The 16,878-nt window shown below is 51.3% G+C and overlaps 2 protein-coding genes and 1 non-coding gene across 3 annotated transcripts; 2 read left to right on the top strand and 1 right to left on the bottom strand.

Annotated features, from left to right (window-relative positions):
- Positions 1-3,398: 3,398 nt before the first annotated feature.
- On the bottom strand, positions 3,399-4,904 carry DNAJC30 (DnaJ heat shock protein family (Hsp40) member C30). The gene has a single exon (XM_036827577.1). The coding sequence runs from the start codon at positions 4,881-4,883 to the stop codon at positions 4,203-4,205; it is 681 nt and encodes a 226-aa protein (XP_036683472.1). The 5' UTR covers positions 4,884-4,904; the 3' UTR covers positions 3,399-4,202.
- Positions 4,905-5,023: 119 nt separating this feature from the next.
- Positions 5,024-16,681, top strand: BUD23 (BUD23 rRNA methyltransferase and ribosome maturation factor). Its single transcript, XM_036827404.1, has 12 exons — positions 5,024-5,140; positions 5,244-5,281; positions 6,633-6,728; positions 6,824-6,906; positions 7,002-7,098; positions 9,658-9,754; positions 10,985-11,035; positions 11,780-11,865; positions 12,097-12,142; positions 12,309-12,367; positions 16,154-16,243; positions 16,389-16,681. Exons 1-12 carry the CDS (start codon positions 5,093-5,095, stop codon positions 16,441-16,443), a joined length of 846 nt encoding a protein of 281 aa, XP_036683299.1. The 5' UTR covers positions 5,024-5,092; the 3' UTR covers positions 16,444-16,681.
- Positions 15,622-15,753, top strand: LOC118882121. The gene has a single exon (XR_005016676.1).
- Positions 16,682-16,878: the final 197 nt, after the last annotated feature.

The raw sequence follows: 16,878 nt of genomic DNA, 5'->3' as shown, positions 1-16,878 counted from the left end.
GTTTCCACAAAGTACACCCTCCCCCATTTTCCTGGAAATGCATGATCCCCCCCCACCCTTATTTTGTTTTTCCTCTTAATAGACATGGGTAGAGAGACAGATTTCTCTACTAAGAGCAAAATGGTGCAAGTGTGTGCATCACGGCCTCTGACACATCCCCTCTGCTGGTGAGAGTGCAGCGGACCGGGGAGCAAGGTCCTATCTGAAAGGCAGACCTTACAGCTTCTCCCAAGTGGTCATGAAAGTATGGGAGGAAGCTCAATGGTGGCACATTTTCTCATTTTTTTGAGAGAAGTCAGAAATCTAGATTTTTATGCAAAGTCTTCCAAGTTTTGAATATTGCCTAAAGTTAAGACACTGTGCTAGCCGCAGCCAAACGCTGTGTGCAGGTCAGCTGTGGCCTGTGAACCACGAATCTCGGTCAGTTCTTCGTCCTCCGGAAACAGGCCTTCTTTTGTCTAGCAGCAGTCCCCTCCCAGGACCGAGGATGTGAACACTGACAGGGCAGAGGCAGGATGGGAGGGCCAACCCATCTCAAGACTAGCGACGGGGCCCCGGGTTTGTATAGCCTTAAGAGACAGTGGCGAGATGGCTAGATCCATAGTGACGCTATGACCTTACAACAGATGGTGAAGGTGAGCTCTCTGCTTCTGGGGGATGAGAGCACCTAGCAATCCCCAGCATATGCAAGTTCATGAGGTCCAGACTCAGGTCTTGCTATCACCCTAAAACACTAACAGAGGGACCCCAGCTGCTTTGCACAAACCCGATGGCCCCCAGGGCTCCAAGCCTGGCCTGAGAGCCAAGCCGCTGAGGGCAGGCAAGGCACGCCTTCTACAGTCCTGCTCAGAGGCAGGAGACAGTGTGTGACCTCATCACAGGGCTGAGGAACTGAGAGGGCAAAGGCCAGGAGAGAGCACTGAATTCCAGAGAGTGGACTGAAGTAACACCGCTACTTACCAGCTGTCCCTTCTCTCAGCCTCCCTTCATGGGATCTGGTGACCTTCCTGGAAGCCCAAAGGCCCGAGACAAGACCCCTACTCCTCGCCATTTTCCATAAGCAGGTGTGGTGGCCACTCACTTGGGCTCCACCCTTGGTGTCTCAGCTTCAGGCTGTGGCTATAAGGGATGGAGATATATACACATGGTCAGTAATGACCAACGGACAACTCACTGGCCTAAGGTAGGCAGGCTATTCTTATTCATCTTGGCTCATGCTAGGACCATTACAGAGGGCAAGGTGCACCCAGTGAATGAAATGCCAGAACCTCAGAAGGAAGCAAGAAATCTTACTCCTTCAGCACTGGGATGTGTAAAGGATCTTTTCACCCAGCAATAAATAAAGGACAATGGAGGGGAAAACAGTTCGGCTCAGGAGGAATAAAATGAAGTCCTGATCAAGCCCAAAGATAATATCACAATTGCCTAGACACGTACACCTTTGATTCCTATCTTCTTGTCCGTGTCTCCCCATTTAGGATCTGTGTGTGCTGCTCACTCAGCCTGGTACTCTTCTTCTCCCCTTACCCAACGAGCACAGCATGGAGCAAGCTGGGCCCCTCTTCCTAGGTCCAAACTTACAGTTGTTTCAGTTTGTGACCAAAGGGAGAAAAGGGACTGAAGCTGACCATGTCTCAGCCTTCCTCCTCTATCAGGAACTGGGGAGCAGCCCCTAGAAGGCAGGGGCTAATGTCCATGGCCTGGTTTAGCCTCTCCTCCCCAGGGCAGGTAAGAAGCTGAGAAAGGACAACTGCAGGGGGGCCAGAAAGGGAGAAATGATGTAACAGGAACCAGCTGGGGAGGGTCCTTCAAAAAGCCTCCCACACATCTCCCCTCCCATGAAGAGCCCAGATTGAGTTTCAGGGATGGTAGGGCGTGGGGTCTCTCAGAGTTTAGCTCTGGCCTAAAAAAACCAGAGGCAGGCAGGATGGCACTACAGAATAGAGTGGGCCTAGTTCTAGGCCTAAGGAGAGGCTTAGAGTTGGATGATTAATAAATTTTATTGACTACCCTGTTTGGAGTTGCATGGAATGTTCCAGAAGTTTCACAGAGTCTGGACCCCACCACTCCGAACCTTCTGGGTCTACCTCCACGTTTTGGGGTCTGAGGGAATGTTCTTCGCTGTGATCTTCACTGAGAGAAAACAAACTTGAGAGATCTATGTCAAAGAGCCCATGAGAAAGATCCCAGATTATCACAGACCACTAGTGCTTTTACAAACAAGACCCAAAAGAACCCCAACCTCAACCTGATTGAAACTTTGATAGAATCTTGCCCCAAGGACACTCCGTTATGCCCCAACTCCTTGGTTGAGAATCACCAGCCTCTGTACCTTTTACTAAGCTTCACTTCCTGTAGTTTGTGTTTTGAAAAGACTTTCCCTCTTGTTTTCCAGATATGAAACATAATAACATTAAATGTTCTTTTTTAAAGTACATATGCCCTTGCCCCCAAACCAAGCTCCATGAGCCCAGCATGTCTGAACCAGAGTAGGCTTAAATCTTTCCTACTGAATCATATGGTCACTGCAAAGCCATGACTAAGAGTTTGCCCCCAACCTCCAAGGCTAGAGAAAACAGAATGGTTCCCAAGAGACCAAATAGCACCAGCTATGGGTTTCTCCCAATTTATCCAAGGACCGCCACAAAAGATGGAGTGCAGGAATTGGTGTTAATATAGCAAAGCACCTCTGGCTTTGTTTAGAACCTACTTAGGCCCTTACCCTTGTAGAAGATCTCCTGCAAAGGTTTTCCTACCCCACAGCTTTACGCTCCACAGTACATACCTGAGTACCTACCATCTCACAGCTAAGCCACACCCCACGTGCAGTGATTCATGGTTAAGAGAACTGGATTACCACAGCTCTAGCCAAGTGACAACCCACTGCACCAATTAGGAAAAGAGGAAACAAAAACCAAAAAACCCTCAGCCAGCTCTGAATAAGGAAGCGTGCTTCCATCCTGTGCCTCCTGTCACTCAGCATCCGGTCTACTCAAACTCCCCCAATTCCCACAGCTTCAAGTAGCCCTGTTTCAAGGACTTGGCTTGTAGGGCCTGCGATAAGCACTGCCAGCGAAACAGGAGGCTGGGCCACACTCAGGCGACTCAAACTCCCAGTTTGTTGCTCTATTTTTGGGAAGGGAGGAGTTGCACAGTTAGCAATGGGGCTGGCTGGTCAAGGGATGACCAGGTGCCAGGCACAGGGTCCCAAGGACAAACCTGACTCTACTGGCACTATATATATATATGTGTATATATATATATGTGTGTGTATATATATATATATATATATATATATATGTTTTTTTTCCCCCCCTGCTGCTGCAGCATGCGGGATCTTAGTTCTCCAACCAGGGATCGAACCTGCGCCCCCTGCAGTGGAAGCACGGAGTCTTAGCCACTGGACCGCCACGGAAGTCCCTGGCATCATACTTTAATCACTGAGCCTATTAGAACGTGGATAATCAAGTGTGACAGACCGAAAGAGAGCAAACGATTTGCTCCTCTGCCATCACGCCCACAGAGTAACTTCTCCGAGGTCATACATTAGATAAGCATGGGCACAGGAAGGCTCATTCCTTAGGCTCATGACCTTGCTTTCTTTCCCACTCACACTCATCACCAACAGAAGGCGGAGTGGGGTCTGACCACCAAAGAATGGCCAGGTTCCCACAGATCACATCCTTACCCTACACTGGGTCTCACCTTGTGGCCTGGGGAGCTCACAGAAAGACAAGTTTCTTATAACCCCAGAATTTTTCTTTTGGCAGTCACAATTGGTCACATTGCACGTTTCAAGGTTACAGAGGAGCCCCACGCTACACACGTGGGGCAGGAGCAGACGAGTCTTGCTCGGAGCTTTACAGGAAAGCCACAGCAAGTGTTCCAGAAATTGACAACATCTGGAAGCAGGCACCCCAGGGCCTCCAGGAAACCCCTCACTCTCGGGCTTTCGGGACTCCTCACTGGGGGCCTTTTTCTTGGGCATCAAAAAGCCTCCTTTTCTGGACCAGAGGGGTAGGGATGTGCAGGTCAATGGCTAAGCTGGCCGGGTGGGGAAAGGAAAGGGGAGAGCAGTTCCTTCGGACCCCAGCAGAGGTAGACAACAGTAGACAATGGAGGCAACGGGTTCAAGAAGACAGGAAAGGCCATTTTCTTGGGGGGGTGGGGGCGCGGCTGCTCCCCTTCCCTCCGCTCTCCGATTAAAAACGAAAGCCCATGATGATGAAGACTGTGAGCAGAAACAAGAATAAAGCCGTGTCTCGGGTCTCGTCCCAGCCTAAGCCCTTCTTGGCCCGGTCCTCCTGCTGCTTGCGAAGGGCCTCCCGCCGGGCCCTCAGGCGCCGCTCGCGCTCCAGCTGCTCGCCGTAGTGCGCCTGGTAGAAGGCGTCAAAGTCGAACATGGTGCGGTTGGCTCCCGATGAGGCCTGACCGCGGCCCTGGGTCCGAGAGGCGGGAGGCTGGGTGCGGGGCGAGTCGGGGTCGGCGGCGGGCGTCTTGGAGGGCCGGACCCCGGGGCCGCGCAGGTCCTCGTCGCTGAGCAGGCCCCGGTCATACTTGCGACGCAGGGTGGTACTGCCCAGCACCACGTAGGCCTGGGAGATGCGCGTGAAGCGCTCGGCAGCCTCGGCGCTCCCGGCGTTGCGGTCCGGGTGGTAGAGGAAGCTCTGCCGGTAGTAAGCCGCCTTGATCTGAGCCTGCGTGGCCGTGGAGGCGACGCCGAGCAGCTCATAGAGCGCCGTGCGCGAGTACGGGCCGTCGCTCCGGGAATAAGTTCTCGCTTCTACGCCCAGGCCCGATCCCAAGTTTTGTGGAACCCCCCGGGCTTGCCACAACCTCCACAATAATAGCCGCGACCACCTCACCTCACGCTGGGCTGCCATCTTGAATGAGTCAGGCGGGCGGTGCAAGATGAACTGGCCAATGGGAGGCGTGCGTTTTTCGCATCCGGTCGGCCCTTGTAGCCAATCGAGTAAAAGAGAAGGCGGGGAGAGGGGTGGAGCATGCGTATTACGAGGCGGGCGCCAGGCCGAGGACATAAAAGCCGGACTCCCGGAGCAAATCGCATGAGACTAGTTGCTGAGGCGTGGGGATGGCGTCTCGTGGGCAGCGACCCGAGCACAGCGGGCCTCCGGAGCTGGTGAGGCCTGTGTTCCGCGGACACCTCTCTCTCCTCTCCTAGGGTCTCCGCGTCTTGATTTCTTCCCCGACTCCCCCGCCTTTTTTTTTTCTCGTCCCTGCAGTTCTACGACAAGAATGAAGCCCGGAAATACGTGCGCAAGTAAGGGGAGCCTGGATGTTGCGAGGCGTCGGGGGTCGGGAACCGGCAAGTTGCCCTGATTGCGGAGGTTGCTTGGAAAGCACGCAGAATTTGGGGGTGGGAGAAGGAAGAGACCTGAGTTAATCCCATTTTTGACACTGGAAGAGTCAATTTTAAACCTTCGGATGGGTCTCAGTAACCTTAGCATCAGAATGGGAGGGATCACGCCTACTTTCTCTCATACGACAGCTTATTTTAAGCATGTGATAAAACAGGTAGGACGCAGTGGAGATGTGTAAGGGATCAGTCCTATTGGGGGGAAGGAAATAATATTCATGGAATGCTTACTGTACGCCGCAGTTTACATTATCTCAGTAAATCTTTAGGACAGCTGTTGGTAGAGTATCTGAATTTTGTAGAGGAGAGTTTTTTGTATAATTATGAAGTCAGTTAACAGATGAGGGCTAGAGCAAGGACTTCCAAACCTATTTTTTCCGACACAGTACTCTGTAAGAAAGTTCTGCAGATAACCTTTTTTCTCTTTTTTGTTCAAATTGGAGCATCAGACAGAGTCAGCAAAAACTCTTTGATCAGTTGTCATTATGTAGCAAATAGAAACTTTTTTCCAGTTGCAGAGCCCTGTTTCAGGCATTTTGAAAACTGGTACGTGTGACTCTCCCTGGATCTTGGGAAAGCCAGATACACTCTAGACCTCTTCTGTTCAATATGGTAACCAGTAGCCATCAGCTATCTATTGAAACATATTTAATCTGTTATACTTGGTATGAAGAAAATGTAAAATGCTTTATTGTTTTTTATGTTATGTATTGAAATGATGTTTTGAGTATACTGGGTTAAATGAAGTGTAATATTGAGTATGTTGGGTTAACTATTACTACAGTTAACTTTACATATTTAATTTTTTTTTAAATGTAGCTTCTAGAATGCCCCAAGTGGCTTGCGTTATGTTTCTCATGGACAGCACTGCTATAATTTTTATTGTGTCTTCTTCACTCTTCTATATGGGAGTAGCTACAGTGGATAATTCTTCTAGAAAACATGTATTTAAGTAATACAGTGTCAAAGCCTGGTAGAGTTGAAAATACCCAATGGTTGGTCAGTAGATAAATGATTTGTTAACTTCACATTAGCTCTGCAGCTAGTACAGTTTTAATTTTGTCAGAACCAAATAACAACGTTGTATTACATGGACTTTTGGGGTCACTTTTAAGTAGTTGTAGTCGAGTTTGTTGACCGGGAAAGGGTACCTCAGGATGATTGTTCCTTTTTCTCTTTCTTCGGCTTTTCTTGGTCTGGGTGAGGTTTTAGCCCAGAACTCCTTTACCACTTGCTTGTGTTTCTGCCTTTTTAGCTCACGGATGATTGATGTCCAAACCAAGATGGCTGGGCGAGCGTTGGAGCTCCTTTGTCTGCCTGAGGATCAGCCTTGTTACCTGTTGGATATTGGGTGAGATCCTGGGGCTCAGTTCAGATAGTCCAGGTAGGTGGTGGGATGTCTTTGCTACTCACACTGTTGAGTCCCCTTTTGACTGTGCCTTCCAGCTGTGGTTCTGGGCTGAGTGGAGATTACCTCTCAGATGAGGGGCACTACTGGGTGGGCCTTGACATCAGCCCTGCCATGCTGGGTAAGTATGTCCTATTTAGCACGGGAGTGGACTCCCCTGCGTGAGTGTGGAACAGTGATGCAGACTGATTCCTCACCTACTCTTCTCCAATGTAGATGCGGCCTTGGACCGAGACACGGAGGGAGACCTGCTTCTGGGGGACATGGGTCAGGGCATCCCCTTCAAACCGGGCTCCTTTGATGGTTGTATCAGGTGAGAGTCTTCAGGTCCTGCTTTTAGTCCTCTGCAGGCCAGTGCTTCCCAAACCTGGCTGTGCAGCAGAATCACACAGAATACTTAAAAATACACATCCCCGGGATTTTCAGATGTATAAGGTCAGAGCAAGGCCCCAAAATATGTATTGTTTTGTATTTCAAAACTACTCCTGTGATTATCTTGCACTGCCAGGTTCAGGCACCATGGTATAGGTTTCTCTGCTTTGTGTGTGTGGGGGTGTGTGTGGGGGGGGTGGTCTTCTGAGCCTCTAGGAGCCATCTTGTTGGCCCCAGCAGCCATTTTGTTGACTTCTTTTCAAAGGACTTTGTAGTGGAGAGTGGCCCCAATTGCTCCGATCTCTTCGGTGGCTTAGGAGTCCTTTCTGTGGCATCAGGTTCAAGTTTTGAATGTGTACGTAGTACTTTGATAACAGATCTTAGAACACTGAAATTACAGTTAGAAACGTGAAGTTGTTCTTTGTCTTCTGTAGAAAGTTCTGTTTAGTATTTGGTTTAGTGTTTTGTTGGTGGAGTGGAGGTAGGGGCTAGGGTAGGAAGTCATAGTTTAATCATTAGCTGGGGGAAGACCTCCTGTGATAATAGACTGAGCTGTAGCGATACACAGTAGGAATCTGGGTGAGGAGTACAAATCTGGATTTGAAGATTTTCTTTTAGGGTATGGGATTAGCTTACATGTGGGAACAAATAGGAGGGGAAAAAAAACATTTCAAAGATAGCAATTGCGGGCTTCCCTGGTGGCGCAGTGGTTGAGAATCTGCCTGCTAATGCAGGGAACACGGGTTCGAGCCCTCGTCTGGGAAGATCCCACATGCCACGGAGCAACTAGGCCCGTGAGCCACGACTACTGAGCCTGTGCGTCTGAAGCCTGTGCTCCGCAACAAGAGAGGCCGCGACAATGAGAGGCCCGCGCACCGCGATGAAGAGTGGCCCCTGCTTGCCGCAACTAGAGAAAGCCCTAGCACAGAAACGAAGACCCAACATAGCAATCAATCAATCAATAAATCTTTAAAAAAAAAAAAAAAAAAAAAAAAAAAAAAAAAAGATAGCAATTGCTTTTTAGTAATGATCAAGTGAGATGTTCTAAGCTGCAGAAAACCAAAGGCCAGCAATTTGGTACTGTATGTTTCAGGAGTAAATAGTCATTTTTAGTTTGTTTTTAAGAGGAGGGGTGGTATGGCAGGCTTTTTCTTTTCAACATTTGTTACCTGCAAGAAATTGTCCGAGGTGCTGTGCTGTTTGTGGAAATAAAGGTCCGTGTTTTTAAGACTCTCCATGGTTTTTTAGGTGCTATAAGATGTGGACCAAGTTACTAAACGTGAGCCCCAGTGTGGGGTGTGCACTAGGGAATCATGGGACCCACCAGAGTTAGGAAGAGAAGTAAGAGCACAGGAAAGCAGGAGAGGCCGGGGCTGGGCCCTGAGGTTGGGAGGAATTTGGATGGTCAAGGAGAGGGTTTCAGAGTGAAGGAACAGTGTGAGCAAAGGCACAGAAGTGGGTGGGGAAAGGAGTCTCATAGATGTAGGGAGGAATGAGAAATTCTACGGAAGATGAGATCGTGTGGGGTCGGTTCCTAGAGGCTTTTAACTCCATCCTGAGAAGTTTGGGTTTTATTCAGTAGTTGATGGGGAGCTGGGGAGTGACGAGATCGGGTCTGTGTTGTAGGAGGATTATTTAAAAGAAGAGAGAAGACGCGAGAGGAGAGAGAAGTTAGGTTGTCAAAGTAATGGAGGCGGTAATGAGCGCCGACCCAGGAGAGTAGTGGAGGAACGTAAAAGCTGGGAGAGGCGGTCGGACACACCAGCGGGGTTTGGGGTTCTGTAGATGTATGTGCACAGCAGTGAGGAGGGGAATGTTGGAAAGGAGGACATACTAGCTGCTTGAGGCTTTAAATGTGGGGATTGTGGAAACAGTTAGCAGGTACAGTTGAAGGAAGTGATTTAGGAGGAGAGCGAATGGCTTTGTGTAAGTCCAAAGCATATTTCCCTTGATTGGAGGAAGGGAATGAAGGGGTAGGTGGCAGGAAGAGCCTTGACCTGCTGAGTAATGCTAAACTTGAGATGTGTGCAGAAGCAAGGTTGAGGAAATGTTTTCTTGGACTGGCCTCGAGAAGTTCACATTCACCTTCTGTAGACCCTATTTGGTCCAGCGTTTTATTGATTGATTGATTGATTGATTGATTGATTGTTGCGGCAAGCGGGGGCCACTCTTCATCGCGGTGCGCGGGCCTCTCACTATCACGGCCTCTCGTTGCGGAGCACAGGCTCCAGACGCGCAGGCTCAGTAGTTGTGGCTCACGGGCCTAGTTGCTCCGTGGCATGTGGGATCTTCCCAGCCCAGGGCCCGAACCCGTGTCCCCTGCATTAGCAGGCAGATTCTCAACCACTGCGCCACCAGGGAAGCCCTGGTCCAGCGTTTTAGAATAGTGACCTGGAGTAGACCTGCACGTGCCAACAAAGAGTCGTGGGCAGGAGGGTTTCGCCTGGAGATCGAACCTGCGTATCGCTCCCTTTGCTGACTAGGTCCCTTCCTCTTTCAGCATTTCTGCGGTGCAGTGGCTCTGTAATGCTAACAAGAAGTCCGACATTCCTGCCAAGCGCCTGTACTGCTTCTTTTCTTCTCTTTACTCTGTTCTGGTGAGTATGAGATCTCCTTACCGGGCTGGCTGCCTGTCCCTCCCTTGCCCTGCAGATAGCATGATGAAGTGGAGGTGCCCCCTGGGAATGCCATTTAGATGGGACCCCACGGGATGGCAGGACCTCATTGTTGGCTCCTTCGGTCCAAGTCTTCAGCCACCAAAAAAGGAAAGCTCAGGGGGCTGACACTGTAGTGAAATGCAAAGACACTGATGTCAGAAGCTGAGACTGATCACAACTCCTCTGTCCACTCTGCTGAATATCAGTCAGAAGTTGGCTTGGGGGCCTGGACTCCACAGAGTGAGGACAGGGACAGCATTTCGAGGCCACACAGAGGACACCTTCCAGAGTGCTCACATCCTCCGACTCCCACCTTGCCTTCCACCTACTGCCAATGCTCAGATGGGGAGCAGGGTGGTTATTTACCACTGAGAGAGCCTTTATTAGCTTTTTTCTTGTCTTTATTTATTTGTTTATTTACTTATTTATTTGAGCCACACCCCTCGGCTTCAGGCTCCTGCAATGAAAGCGCCAAGTCCTAAGCACTGGACTGCCAGGGAATTCCCTATCTTGTCTTTAGAAGTGATGGTGTTGATTTCTACTGTTTACTAGGATTAGATGATAGTCTGCGATTCTAAGTCCTAAAAGTGAGTTCTTTCACTTTTTTTTTTTTTTTTTGGATCCAGGTGTTTCTTGGTCCCCTTAGTCCCCTCACCTCACCGCTGGCTTTCTTAGAGTGGGTTGTTCTGGCAGATAGCTGCTGGGTCTTGTTCGTTATGTGGTTTCTCTTTCTCTCAGGTCCTGGGGTTAACCCTGAAGTTCTGGGGGCCTTTGTGTTTGGTTTTCTCTCTGCTGAAATGCTCTTCCCTCAGACATTTAAATAGCCAGCCCTCTACTACATTCCAGTCTCTGCTCCATCGTCCCTCAGAGAGAGGCCTTCCTTGAGCCAAAAGTAAACTTGGTAGTTTCTGTCGTGCACCATCCCTTGTCCTATGTTATTTTTCTTTTTGGCGCTTAATCACTACTGTAAATTAGCTACCTCGCCCACTAAAACGTGAGCTGCAGAAGTGCAGAGGCTGTCTCTTTTGTCCATGGCTGTTTCCCAGCCCTGAGAATAGTATACCTTGCACATAATGGGAACTCAATAAATATCTCGTGAATAAGGAAAGGAGGAGTGCCTGGGTCCTGACCCCATGGGATATTTGAAAGATAGCCATGTTTCTGTTGCAGGTCCATGGAGCCCGGGCTGTCCTGCAGCTGTACCCTGAGAACTCAGAGCAGGTGAACCCCTGGGCTGGTGGAGGTGCAGGGAACGGGGAGGGACCCAGAATAGGTAAACTGTCCTGCTCCTCACCCACCTGCCCTCCTGCTGTTGGGAAGTGACAGAACCAGCAACCTTAGGCTGCTTGGTGGGAAGGGAGGGGCTGAGCTCCCAAGATTGGTCGCCGTGGCCCCTGCTGGCACATTTTATGACCTAATGTCCTAAGGAAGAGGGGTACCTGGGGCGGTGGCGGGGGGTGGGTAGGACGTCTGTCTTCTCGACAGATAAACCATCTGATATTACTGATTTCCGTAAGCGAAGAAATAGCTGGGGGTGGGGGAGGACATCAGCAGCTGTCTGTTCTGTGGAGTGTGATGCCTGAGCAGCGAGGGGCAGGAGGTACCGACTCTGACGGACAGGTGGCGAGCTGTCCCTCACTGATGTCGTGAATGAGTCTGCCTCGCAGTTGGTGGCCATTCATTTCCTGAGATTTGAGTGGGGAGGTGGGTCCCTAGGCTAGAAAGTGAGAATCAGGGGGACTTGGTCGTCCTGTAATCCCCCGAGGGAGGTCTCTGCCATGGCTGCTTCTAGGCTGCACCTTCTCTGCGTGGCTTTCGGGGACTCGGAATTGGGAATAGTCTGATAAAGACCCTCACTTCTGCCAGACAAGGTCCATTCTGGGACCGGACGGGGGCCAGGGGAGGGGGCGGGAAGCTGCTGCTCCCCCAGCCGCCCCGCCTGACTGCGTGCTGTTCTCTCCCCAGTTGGAGCTGATCACGACCCAGGCCACCAAGGCCGGCTTCACTGGTGGTGTGGTGGTGGACTATCCCAACAGCGCCAGAGCCAAGAAGTGAGTGCCGGGGGCCAGGGTGCTGCCGTGCTGCAGGAGGGAGGGTGGCGGTGTGGCCCTCACAGGCCACTGATGCGTGGACCAGAGCAGTGCTGGGTTGGGTCACTGGGGCCCCGGGCAGGCAAGAGGCCTGGCTGTGTCTGTACCTGTTTGTGGCAGGGAGGGGGAGGACTTGTCTTGCTCTGTGAGGCTTTCTGAGCCCAGCCCTCACTCTCCACTTTCTTGTTTCAGGTTCTACCTCTGTTTGTTTTCTGGACCTTCGACCTTTATACCAATGGTGAGGGACCTTGAGTTTGTAGGCCCATCTCTTCTGGCTTCCCTTCTTGTGGGGCCGGGCCGTCTGCCTGTTAGAAGGGCTCAGGCCTGGGTGCCAGGCCTTCTGGGGTGGGGCAGGTGGGTTGAGAGATCTCCAGGGTGATCTGAGAGTACTTTGGTTCCTGCAGGCCCAGAGCGAAGAGAATGAGGAAGAGGAGGCCAGGGAGTCCACGTTCACGGTTGAGAGGTAAGGCTGTTGTTTAGCCCTGCCTAAGGTGCAGGCGGTTGCTGCCACCAGGTTCATTAGACACAGCAGCAAGAGTCCTCCGTTTCTCTCTGCTTTCACCAAGTCTGTCAGGGTCCGGTGTGGCAGAGACACCAAGGCGGAAATAGGACCTGGGAACCCTTCGGATCTGTGCCTGCACCTGCCTCTGGCTGAGCTAGTGGAGCCCTTCCGGATGTCTGTGGGCAGCCTTCCTCTCTGCCTGCCCTCTTGCCACACCCAGCAGGCTGTCCCCTCCTCCCAAGGCTGCCTCCTTCACCTGCATCCCGGACCCCATCCCCACTTGGCCCCTGTGGCTCCCTTTCCTCTCCCGCATCCTCATGTTTACCCTCCTGAGTCATCCCCATCAGCACACAAACATCCTGTGCGATTTCTCCTGTCTTCAGAAAGGGTCCTCCCTTAACCCCGTAACAGCTCCTGGCGGCCACCCTGTTCATCGGCTTCCCTTTGTGACCGAACTCCTCACACTGCCTCCCCTGCCGTTCTCAGTCCTCTCCGCTGGCTCACGCTTGTCTCATCACAAATTGCTCTCTTGATCAAGGCCACCGCCAGGCTGTCTCGCCAAACCCATGGTCACTTCCCAGTCTTCTTTCTTTCTCCATCTTCATTGTAACTTGCCCCCTCATTAGGAGCTGATGCAGCTGATCGCGCCCCTAACGCTTTCCTCACTTGGCCTCCCACCCACGGTCCCGGTTTTCTGTTAACCTCACTGGCTGTTCCTTCTCGGTCCACTCTGGGGCCCACCCTGGACCCCTTTTCTCTCTGTGCTGCTGCCTTAGACACCAGCTACAGGTTCAGAACCTCCAGGTTTCTATCCTTGGTCTCAGTCCCACTTCTGCTTTCCAAACCACCTCCCCTCCTAAATATCCATACCTGGACTTCCCACAGGTCACTGGAACAAAACAGAGCTCTTGGTCTTCATCCCCGAACTTCTTTCCATTCTTTCCATTCTCAGCCCTTCCTGTTTTCCTTACATTTCACATCTAGTCACTCCATCCCTTTTCCCCACTCCTACCTGGTCTGTGTTTGCTGCCTAGATTACTGAAAGCTACCTCACTTGTCTCCTTCTGACTTTGCCTCTTTGAATTCATTTGCTGTGCAGCAAGACGGAGACTTCCCTTTATCTTTTATTTTTTAAAAATGTAAATCATATCTTGCCATTTCTCTGTTCAGTATCTTCAGTTGAGTTCTCGTTACCTTTATTTTCCCTACTGCCTTTCACTGCTCTAAATCCTAAGTATTCGTTTACTTGGTATTACTTCTGTCCCCAACTAGAATGAAAACTTGGTGGGGACTTGCACTGTATCCCTGACACCAGAATAGTGTCTTGTTAGCAAAAAGTGTTCAATATTTGTTGAAGGAACAATTGATTATAAGGTAGTAAAGAAGGAGGTGATTTCTTAGTTCTGATTGGTAGGGGTGAAAGGTTTTCAGACTCTTAAGACATTTAAGAGGAAAAATAAGCCGAGAATGGATGAGTTAGGAAGGCCCACCGGTGGTGAAAATCATGAGTGCGGTCCTCGTGTCCACCATGGATTGATGCCCTCTGACCCATTGGCCCTCCGCGGTCATCTCCCTTAGCTTCCTCAGCCCATTCCCCGTGGGGACTTGGGGGCTCTCCTAGCCGTTTCTGCTCTAAGGTGCCCATCGCTTGCTCTCAGGGAGTGGTCCCATCTCCTGCTTCCCCTCCGTCCATCTTAGGCTCCCTCTTGTCCTCACACTGGTGTCTACAGACGACGTGTCCTAACTGTAAACTTAGGTAAGTTGTGGGACCTGATCATCCATTTCTCGTCTGTTTAAAATTGGGGGGCATGTGCCACCCTCTCGGGCAGTGTGTTGAGTCGAGGGCATGTCTGTACAGGACTCGGTACAGTGGCTGGCGCGGACCTCATTTCCCTACAGGCTCTTCCCCTTGAAGTCCTCGGATTTGAGGAGGGCGGGGAGGAGGCCTTTGTCTACTGTAAGGCTGATCGGGCTTCTCCCGGTGCTGTCACTTCTGTCTGATCACATTCAGGCCACTTACTGTAAATAAATAGGTAAATCAAGGAAAAGTATTTTAAACCTTTACCTAACTTATCTCTAATTTCTTCCCCTCACCCCCCAACAACTTTGCTTGACCTATGTATTCCTTAATCCTCGCCACCCAGCCTCTACCCTACCACTCGTCAGCTGCTCTCTCCAAAGGCTCTGTCCCTTCCAGCATTTGCACTGTGGACTCCACTTCCCTCTTGGCACCTGTGGTCGGGGTCGCTCACCGTCTTCACTGCTCCCTTTGTCTCCCCTGATGACTCTTTCCCATCGTCCCTCCCACAGCTCACATCTTGCCCCCTGTGCTACCCCAGACTGTGCTACCCCAGAGCTTGTCCTTCCTTAGAGGCTCCTGGGATTAGTCCTGCATCTCCAGCAGCCTGCTTTGCACCTGGCACGTCGGACTCCTGCCCCCTCATTGTAGGCCCTCTTAACTTTCTTTCGTGAACTGCTATCTCTGCACACCCCAAAGTCTAGGACATGTTGTGTTCCTCCTTTGGTAGAAAGCCTCGCTGCTTCCTGGAGGGAGAGCATGCTCCTTGCTGGTTGGTGTTCACGCCTCCATGAACTGGACCAGCCAAGTGGGATTCTGAGTTGGTGTTTTTTTTTAATCTGACTTTTATTATTAGGTTAGAACAGATGAGAAGTAGCAGCCGGAAGGGTGTGTCATGCAGTCCGGCTTCCACTGGTCCTCAGGCAAGGAGGAAACTTACGAGGATGACTCAATCCTCAGCTGACCCTCAGAGTCTCACTTGGACCCTTCCTCTCCTTACACTCAATGACTCCAGGCAACAGGGCTCTTCTGCTCCCTAACCTTCCTCTTCAGTCCTTTCCCTGTGCCTCATTTTCATGTATTGCTTCTTGTCTGGAATACTGGCCCACCTTCTGCATGAAGTAGCTTATCTCTGTGGCCCTCTCCTTTTCCCCATCACTGCCTTAGCAGCTCCTGGTCTCTCTGCACTTGCTTTGCCTCGTGCGGGTGGTCGCTACCACAGCCCAGCCGTGGACTCTTTAGGGGCAGGGCTGGTTCACAGCCACTGTAGAACATCCATGGGCCGTGCACGCAGGTACTCAGGGAATGGTTACTCAGAGGGCAAGCAGCCTCCGTGGTGTGTTCGACGCTGAAAACAGTTGGATTCCAACTGCCAGGTGGGGATGTGGTTTGAGGGCCCAGGCTGCCCTGTTCTCAGGGCCTCTCTCCCATAGAGCTGTGGGAGGTCCCTTTTCTCCTCAGCCAGGACTGGAGGCCAAGATCACCCCCTGAGGATCATTGTCAGGGCTGCCACAAGCAGGGCAGCCTTGTTTTCCTGCCTCAGACACCTGTAGTTGCTGGGAGCCCCAACTTGGTCTATACCAAGCGTGCTGGCCTCAGCCAGACTAGGGCCTGCTTTCCTTGGATCGGCTCTTGTGAGCCCCAAAAGTTGCTCGGCCTCTGCCTGCCCCACAGGCAGGTATTTATGTATGCCTAACCACGTGGTCAACCGCGTGGATGCCTGCGAGCGAGGGGGGGGACCCCACCTCTCCTGCCTCCTCCTAAACAACCGCTCTGGCGCCAGCAGATGTCACCAGGAAGGGGGTGTCCAGAATGGGGACTTCTGTTGTGGAGGGGGCATCTGAGGCCACCTGACTCGGGGGAAGCTCACCACGCTTACCTGCTGGGATTAACCTGGGTGCCAGCCAGGCCACTCTGTCCGTCTGCTCACAGCTGTGTCTCCTGCACAGGGTCCCGTACAGGATGGCGAGGCGGGGGGTGGTGAGGAAGAGCCGAGAGTGGGTGCTGGAGAAGAAGGAGCGCCGCCGGCGGCAGGGCAAGTGAGTACAGGTGGGGCGGAGGGGGGGGGGGCGGGGGTCTGCCCACCCATGGCCCGGGGCTCACCTACCTCAGGGGTCCCAGGGGTTCTTGTTGTTTTTCCTGAGACGGTTCTGTTCTTCCCGCCCCTGTTACTTCTTCGCACAGAGAGGTCCGACCTGACACTCAGTACACCGGCCGCAAGCGCAAGCCCCGCTTCTGAGCAGGCGGCCGCGTCCAGTGGGACAGCTCGGGACCACACAGTTGTGAGCTGTGCCATCCAGCCCAGGCACTTGCTTCTGGAGGGTTTTCTATATTGAAGTGCCTACTTTATCAGCTGACAAAAAGTGTTTTAGAAAAGTTCTAAAAAGGTTTAAAGTTTTAAAAGTATTTTCTTCACTAAAAAAAGTTCTGAGAGCATCTTATTTTGTTCTAAAAGCAATAAACCACTTTCTGTGGAACTCCGGCTCTGGCATTTTCCAGCTCTGTGATCCTAAACAGATTTCTGAAGTTCCTCTATTGGTGGGGGCTTGATTCCCAGGTTATGAGTTAGGTTTAAAGAACTTAAATGTATGAAAGCATTCTTTTAACCTGCAAGGAACAAGGTAGATTAATTTAGGGCTGCTTATATGTGACTTAGATGAGACTATATTATGTA

Source organism: Balaenoptera musculus, chromosome 15 (genome assembly GCF_009873245.2).
Source record: "Balaenoptera musculus isolate JJ_BM4_2016_0621 chromosome 15, mBalMus1.pri.v3, whole genome shotgun sequence".
NCBI classification, from domain to species: Eukaryota; Metazoa; Chordata; class Mammalia; order Artiodactyla; family Balaenopteridae; genus Balaenoptera; species Balaenoptera musculus.
The sequence above is the reverse complement of the archived record's forward strand: the minus strand, read 5'-3'. Positions and strand labels throughout refer to the sequence as shown.

Excerpts from the sequence above, each read along its gene's own strand:
- DNAJC30 (XM_036827577.1), bottom strand. The coding sequence starts at position 4,883 with ATGGCAGCCCAGCGTGAGGTGAGGTGGTCGCGGCTATTATTGTGGAGG.
- BUD23 (XM_036827404.1), top strand. The coding sequence starts at position 5,093 with ATGGCGTCTCGTGGGCAGCGACCCGAGCACAGCGGGCCTCCGGAGCTG. Across the intron at positions 11,866-12,096 it reads AACAGCGCCAGAGCCAAGAA|GTTCTACCTCTGTTTGTTTT; the intron begins GTGAGTGCCGGG and ends TTCTTGTTTCAG. Across the intron at positions 12,368-16,153 it reads TCCACGTTCACGGTTGAGAG|GGTCCCGTACAGGATGGCGA; the intron begins GTAAGGCTGTTG and ends TCTCCTGCACAG.